The following is an 8,738-nucleotide window of genomic DNA, read 5'->3' as shown; positions in this document are numbered from 1 at the left end:
ATGGATAAAAAATAACATTTTTGAATGTGTAATAAGTACTCAATCTTTTGAAAATAACAGGATTATAATGACGAAATTAAAACTAAAAAGACTAGTTATAGATTAACCATATTAAGAGATAATTAAATATGATTAATCTTTTTTAAAAAAATGAGATACCATAATCCTTTTTACAATATAATATTGCACGCTGATTTTATATATATATTTGGATTGGGGAGAAAATATATAAACCACTAAATGTGGAAGAGTTGAGAAATTGGATCTTTTATTATTGAATAGACCAGTGATTGGATCTTTTTAGTAGCTAATGGACAGTGATATTATTGCTATGGATACTAGTAATATGATGCACACAATTTGATCACATGGGGTGTTAGTGGTGCTGATGTCATGTTAATCCTTGTAATCATGAAATATGAAGAACCAAAGGTAGTATTTTTAAAAAATAATTTCAATGATATATATATATATATATATATATATATATATATATATATATTGTGAGGATAATTTCATGATATAATTTTTAAAAAAACATAATATATTATTTTTATTTTCTAAAATAATTAAAATATTTTAAAAAAACTTATGTAATTATTATAAATTACTTAGACATACTTTTCAATTTTCTTAAAAAATAAATAAATAAATTTAAAATTTATCTAATAATATTTGATTCTAACAATTAATTTTATATCAATCTTAAAATATGCATATACATTTTACACACAAAAAAATAGAAAATTAAACAATTAAACTTTTATAGATATGAAAAATATGTGTGCTTAGATGTGTTATATCATATTCTATATCTATCTATATAACATTATTAATGAAAAAAATATTGACAAATATGTTTAAGCATGGGATAAATGTTATATAAGAACATTTTTATAAAATATTTTCTTAATTTTTTTATTAAGAATTATTTACAAATAAATCATTTTTTATTTATTTTAACCATGGAACGTAATTTATAACATTTTTAGTGTAAATATGGTGCCCATTTTATATATACAATAAAAAAAATCTGATTAATTACTTCACATAGTAAAAAATATATTTTTTCAAAGACTTTTATTTTGTGTTTGGTTTTCATTTTTCAGTGTAAGAATTCTTATGTTGCAATTAATCACAAGTTATTTCAAATATGTTTTTTTTAAATAGTTATTAAGAAAACAATACTTTTACTGTACTTAACAATTTATAATTATATAACATTATAAAAATATTTATACTATTAATGTATTTTTATTTTTTTTGTTTTTGTTCTGATTAGTTTTTCATATTTTTTTTGAAATAAAATTAATAATATATTTATTTTAATTAAATTAATATATTTTAAATATTATAAATATTTTAGTTTTAATCCTTGTTTAATTTTTTTCTTAATTTTTATGCCTCAGTTTTTTAAAATACTTTTATTCTTTATTATCAAAAGAAGTTTGTTAAATGTCGACACTTGACTTATGAAAACCTACATCAAGAATCCCAAATATTTAAATAATCGTTAACATTGTTCTGAATATGCCATATAATCTACTAAATTATTAACAATTTAATATTATTTTAATTAGTTTGCTAATATGAGCCATGTTTGTCACGTGTCCTAGTCACCAACAAAAAAATAACTAAGAATAATGTTTTGGGATAGCAAATGCTAGTCTATATTACAAGAGAAAGACACAATCTTATATAAGAGGGAATAATATGATAAAGTAATACGATTTGATAAGAAAAAAAAAAAAAGAGAAATAAGAATAAATGTTTGTACTATTTGAGTATCATGCTACTGCCTCATCGTGGAAGTTTTTCCTTAGCTTGGGAAATTAACTTCCATTGAACTCAACTCAAATCTTCATTTCTTCTAATCTCCCTTGCCACTGCCAATATCCATATAAATATAATGAGTAAATTACACAACAAAATTTAAAGACACAAAAAAATTTAAAGAAATTATATATGTTTCTTTTTTTTTTTATAGTCTACACAAATTTCTTTTAAGATTTAAGAAAATTACATATATTTTTCTTTTAATTTTAAAATATATCTAGATTTAATGATATTATTATTGGTATGAAGTTGATTGTATGTTGAATTATTGATAATTTGATTGAAATAATTTCATTTGATTTTAGAAACTTATAATTATTCATTTAAAAAGTTAAAAAAATAATTTAAGAATTTTTTGCAAATTTAAAATAACTAAGTTTTAAATGAGCTTAACAAGTCAAACTCAATTTTTAGTTTTTTAAACAAGACAATCCCAAATTTTTAATCAAGTTCATTTAAATAAATGATTCAATATATCTTAAATCATTCATTTATTTAACAAGTCAAGCTAAAATTTTAAGTCAATTTAACTCGATTCATTAATACTCTACATGTTACTATTGTCATTGTAAGCCATCAAGCTACAATCAACAACTTTCAAAACAAAGTATTTTTTTTCTTTAAAAGAAGTCCACAAAATTTGGCATATCGATTAATTCTTCTAACTAAATAAGCAATTTCTTTAATTAAACAATCTTAAATATGGGGTTGTATTAAATAATGGAAAAAAATGTTACTCACAGTGAGTTTAGGCAACTCAAGCAAAATAGAATCCGTTAAAAAAATACTTATGGCCTCGTTCTGGAAAAAAAAAAAAAAGTCTTTAAGACATATACTTCAAGATAAACGATTTAATATTTTAGGATTGTTGGAATATTATTGAATTGGCATCCTGTATATTTTCTAAAATACCAAAATCAAAATAAGATGTAAAAGATTTAAATGTTTATTTAATTCTTCTTTTCTGTCAGAATTTCTTGCGAAAGATGCATGTCTAAAACTTCATAAAAAGGGAATAAATTTTTAATTGTTATTTATACAGCCAACTTTTGTTTTATATATTAATTCCACATCACTTTGTTAATTCTTTACTTTTATCATATAATCTATCACTTTGCTATTTTTTTTTTTCTCCCCGTCTCTCTTTTCCTTTCGCTCATACAACCAAATTTGGGAACTTTAACATTTTTGGCCCCATCCCGCCCCGAGAATGGTACAAAGGATTCATGAAACAAAAATAAATAAAACCTATTCAAGGTTTTGTATGTAAAAATCTATTGTATCAACTCTCGGGTTATAATGAGTTAAGTTCATTAAATTATCGAAGACTTTTCGTGGTGATCGATAAAATACCAATGGATTTTTTTTTTTTTTTTTTTATAGAGGAATAAGTAGTCTGTTCTAACTTGTTGGTAATTATGATTTACACTTTACAGTGAGGTTTTTTAGATTACAATGAATTAAATTCTTATAGCGTAAAATGTACCTAGCTAGGCCAACGGGAGATGCTACGATACTTTAACCAAAAAAGCTTTTCTTAAAATCTTAATTTCTTGATTTTTCTTCTGCCATCATGTAATTATTTCTAATAAAGACTTTAACTGTAAATGATAACAATGTATAACGCTTGCTTTTAAAATGACCCAAATATATGTGCTGCTTATTATCAGCTGTCCCGTTTCTACAACATTATGATTATGATCATTACAATTGTACATAATTATATGCATTATATTAATTAAACGTAACTTTTTTGCTGACATAATTATACGTAAACTTAATTACATCACTTATTAATTATACGTATTACGATAAGTAATTTTCTATCTTTAATAGAATGTAAATGTTGTATAAGTTGATCAAATCACATAAAAATATTTAATACAAGTGGGGCTCCATATATAGCCAATTTATTAGACATGGTTTATGACGACCTGATGCATCGAATCAGAATCCATTGCAATTCCCAGCTATTGCCTATTGGAGGGAGTGAATTTCGGAAAGAGGAATCAAAGGGAAGTCGTGGGATAAGGATTCATATAAATTTTTAAGTTCTTCCATTCGGTGGCGTTGTACAAGTACAAGCAAAAATTTGCGTGCAGCAATGGATAGAAAATTTTTGGTATAAATTTGATTCGGTGCAAGTTTGGGGTCATTCAGAAATTAAGGATTATTTAAAGAGCCGACAAAGGCCGTTCTGATCCTTAATTTACATAAAATTCCGAGTCAGAAGATTACTACTACTGTAGTACTACTATATAATAGTAACATAAATTAACTAAAATTTCAACTATATATACTTATTAACATCGATTAGATAGCCAATATTATGATAAACCAGCAATTTATTATCAGCTTGATTTAACGTGATGACTGCAAACTGTTAAATGAACATGAAAGATGCTAACAAAATTTTGACATATACTACTCGATCAGTATATAATAAAATACTAGTCCTATAATGACAAATATGAAAACGGTACGTAGTCTAACATTGTCGGTGCCCAATTAATGGCCACTCTTTTTCGAACCTTAAAAATATATAATATATCAACTAACAGCGTTTAACAAATTAGAGTAGTCAATTCAGAAGAAAACTCTAGTCAGCATGATCCATTCCTTAGCATTAGGGTTTAGTTGAATAGTTAGGGTTGAGTAAAATTACTTGCAGTTTAGACAATTACCTTCTAAGTTAATTATATACCCAGTTCTTATTAATCTATAAATTAATTAACGTACATGTCAATTAGCTAGTAGCATTTTATCGATCGACGTACAATATCCTCGTCCTCCTCCTCGACGTATAACTTTATCATAGATCACTGAATGTTGTTAGACAAGTTTTTGACTGAGTTTAAATAGAATTTTAGGAACAAAATCATATGAGGACGAGCATAAAAATAAATTGCAGTTCTATTTGGATGAGTTTAAATAAATAAAAAATGAAATGATATGATGAGATGATTTGAATTTTGTTAAAATAGTAGCTACAATATAGAATCCATTTGTGTGGAATTGGTAATCCTCCATAAGAGAGTGGTCTAAAAACAAACAATAGAATGGGGAGTAAAAAAGAAAGAGAAAGTTGAGTTGTGTTGGTGTTAGGCTACCAGAGCATGGCATGGAGGTTTAATTTAGGGAAATGGACCAAAAAGAGTTGACATATAGGTTAGCTGGCACGTGAAGAGCACATGGGGAAATTCATGAGATGATTATTGAGAATATCTCTCTCTATATTAGTGTTTTGAGAGGGCTGGAAGAAGCTCATAATTGAATGAATATGAATATGGGTTCTTCTTCCCCTCCGGACACTAGCAAGAGCATAAAGCTAGAGCGATACAACAGCTACATCCGGAGACTCAACAGCACCAAGCTCCTCAACGCCTCCTCCAAACTCCTCTTCCGCGCCACTCTCTTGGTCGCACTCATCCTCGTCTTCCTCTTCACCTTCAACTACCCTCCCCTCTCCGCCACCGACTCCACCCACCGCCACCTCCACGCCCACTCCCACTACTTCCTCTCCTCCTCCTCCTTCGGCGCCTGGGAGAAGCAGGTCCGCCACTCCGCCTCCCCCCGCCGCCCCAACGGCCTCACCGTCCTTGTCACTGGGGCTGCGGGCTTCGTGGGCAGCCACTGCTCCCTGGCCCTGAAGAAGCGCGGCGACGGTGTCCTGGGGCTTGACAACTTCAACAACTACTACGACCCTTCCCTTAAACGCGCCCGGCAGGCAATGCTCTGGAAACACCAAGTGTTCATCGTGGAAGGTGACCTCAACGACACCCCCTTGCTCCAGAAGCTCTTCGACCTCGTCCCCTTCACCCACATCCTCCACCTGGCCGCACAGGCCGGCGTCCGCTACGCCATGCAGAACCCCCAATCCTACGTCACCGCCAACATCGCTGGCTTCGTCAACCTTCTCGAGGCTGCCAAATCCGCCAACCCCCAACCCGCCATTGTCTGGGCTTCGTCCAGCTCCGTCTACGGCCTCAACACCCAAAACCCTTTCTCCGAGCTCCACCGCACCGACCAGCCCGCCAGCCTCTACGCCGCCACCAAGAAGGCCGGCGAGGAAATCGCCCACACCTACAACCACATTTACGGCCTCTCCCTCACCGGACTCCGTTTCTTCACCGTCTACGGCCCCTGGGGAAGACCCGACATGGCTTACTTCTTCTTCACCAAAGACATCCTCCATGGGAAGACCATCGACGTCTACCAGACGCCGGAGGGGAAGCAGGTGGCGCGTGACTTTACCTACATCGACGACATCGTCAAGGGTTGCCTCGGCGCCCTCGACTCCGCCCAGAAGAGCACCGGGAGCGGCGGCAAGAAGCGGGGCCCTGCCCAGCTCAGAGTGTACAATCTAGGGAACACGTCACCGGTGCCGGTGGGGACCTTGGTGTCCATTCTAGAAGGTTTGCTGAAAACCAAGGCCAAGAAGCACGTCATTAAGATGCCATCTAACGGCGACGTTCCCTTCACTCACGCCAACGTCAGCTTGGCCTTCAGGGATTTCGCCTACAAACCCACCACCGATCTCTCCACCGGTCTCAGCAAGTTCGTCAAGTGGTACCTCGGTTATTACGGCCTCCAGCCAAGCCTGAAAAAGGATAATCACCTTCACAATATTGAATGACCATTTCTATAATTATCTCTCCTCTATTTTGTTCTTTTTACGGCAAGAAAAAAAAAACAAAAAAACCTTCCCCTTGCTCATGGATCATTTTTCTTGTTTTTGTTGAATCATTATTATTATTATTATTGTTATTGTTGTGGTGGTGTAGCAATTATACATCATATAAATATCTGGTATAGATGAAGGACATGCATATATATAAATGTCATGGAAACAAACAGAAACAAGTGTATGTAATTGTAATGTAGATCGATCTGTAATAATGCTGTGTGTGGGGTCTGCCACAAAGGTTGCTGATCTCTCCCCTTCTTTTATCCATATAATATTTTCTTCATTTCACACTGTTTCTGTTTTTTGTTATTCAACAAATTATCTTTCCTTTTCATCACTTTATTTTTATCATTTACTGTTACAGTTTTGCTTTTCCCTTGGTTCACCATTATTCATTGCTTTGGTTTTTGGAGATTCATGACTCTTTCTCTTGAAAATACTACCATTACTAACTGTGGCACTCACTCACCAAAACAAAACGAATTGAATTGACTTGGATTGGGGTAAGTAAGGGCAACTATATATACCAGCAAGGAAACGACACAAAGTGGTGGTTACCAAAATAATGACATCCCTAGTGTCAAAATTCATTGGCTTAAACATCTTGCCAATTAACGCAAATGCAATAACTTACACACAACACAACTCATATCAAAACTTTAATTATCTCTTTCACAAGGTACATTTAAATTCCTATATCTCTTTTTTATTCGTATAAAAGGATAAAGTGTTCTTCCTACAAGATAAATATGTTTAGCTACATTTACTACAATTATAATAATTTAAACCAACACGAGAGACCCAGACAGGTAATTACTTACCCATTTTTATACATAATGGAGTATTATAAACAGTTAAGTATTTGGGAGTTTGTTCGTTATGGCTTTCTAATACGTATTTTTTAATGATAAGAAATTATTACACTTGTCATTCTCAAGTGCCCTGTAAAGTTTTAAAATTCTTTATTCCCTGTCGGTCCCAATCGAAAGAGGCATTGTGGGAGGAATGAGCAGCAAGGACATTCACTTCTTTCTTTATTTCTCCGTAAATAAGAGAAACCATCATTTCCTTAATCAACAACAACAATAATAGAAGAGAGAATTTTGTTGTTGTGTAAAATTGTACGTGATCATCACTGTAAGAATGGACAAGATTCAGCCAGTTGCTTACACTTACAACAAAAAGACACAGAGTCCCTTGGAAGTTCCGGGTAGCAGACAGGGTTGAAGTTAAAGACTAGCGTGTTCAAAAAAGAGCATTATTATTGCAAACTCTCAAAACCTCTTAGTTGTCTATGCGCACTAAGTCAAGATTTTCAGAATCCGATTAAATAAATAATTGTGATTCCCTGTTTCCTTTTCTTGTATATACAACAATATTATTTCTCCCTGTCGTGTTATTTATCACTCATCACATCTTATATTTTCATTGCTGTCAAATTTATTATTATAAATTATTGTTTGAAAATATCCTCTCATATATATATATATATATAAGTGAAGTTCGTGAGGCTTTATCCCAAACCTAAAAAAAGTAAAAGTAATTTATTCACATGTACAATTTTTCCACGACTAGCACAGTAAAGAGTAAAGACAAGTCCCGGGACATGCTGCATATATATATATATATGTGTGTGTGTGTCACAAGCTTCTTGTCTAGTAGAACTTTTTTTTATCGTGAATATATGATCATCACATGGACATTGCCTATTGAGAAATGAAACACCTAAATTCCATCTGCATCGGCAATGAAAAAGATTTTAATTAAGGAAGGGATCCATCATATTAATTACTTGCAGTTATTACTGAAACAAACCAACAAACATAAGGGTAATTGTATATTATGTTCAGCTGGATCAATTAATATAAAAATAACTAGGTATAGGCAAGTAAGTCAATGGATCCTTCTTTCTTGCAATGTGCGTGTGAGGAAAGAGGGGTATATTATTATAGTCAATGTATGTACACAACCAAAGCAAGATAGTAATGCCCTATAGACCGAAACAGGGCCACTCCTATTGCATTAGTAAGGCACAAACTTTGACCAAATGGAAGAAAGATGTTGGCATGTGTTTGGTTTGGTTTTGTGGATGACAATTTGAATGTAGTAAGACGCGTGGACTGCAATATAAATATTCTTCACTAGTCGGATGCTCAACGACAGGCTGGAGCTGTACAATTAAGTATTAGTATTGGGAACACCAGTCCTCTTCCTC

The 8,738-nt window shown here is 32.5% G+C and overlaps 1 protein-coding gene across 1 annotated transcript; it reads left to right on the top strand.

The window, feature by feature from the left end:
• The first annotated feature begins 4,877 nt into the window (after positions 1-4,877).
• LOC114396477 (UDP-glucuronate 4-epimerase 6-like) lies at positions 4,878-6,818 on the top strand. The gene has a single exon (XM_028358473.1). It carries the CDS (start codon positions 5,111-5,113, stop codon positions 6,470-6,472), a length of 1,362 nt encoding a protein of 453 aa, XP_028214274.1. The 5' UTR covers positions 4,878-5,110; the 3' UTR covers positions 6,473-6,818.
• The last annotated feature ends 1,920 nt before the right edge of the window (positions 6,819-8,738 follow it).

This window comes from Glycine soja, chromosome 18 (assembly GCF_004193775.1).
Source record: "Glycine soja cultivar W05 chromosome 18, ASM419377v2, whole genome shotgun sequence".
NCBI classification, from domain to species: domain Eukaryota; kingdom Viridiplantae; phylum Streptophyta; class Magnoliopsida; order Fabales; family Fabaceae; genus Glycine; species Glycine soja.
The sequence above is the reverse complement of the archived record's forward strand: the minus strand, read 5'-3'. Positions and strand labels throughout refer to the sequence as shown.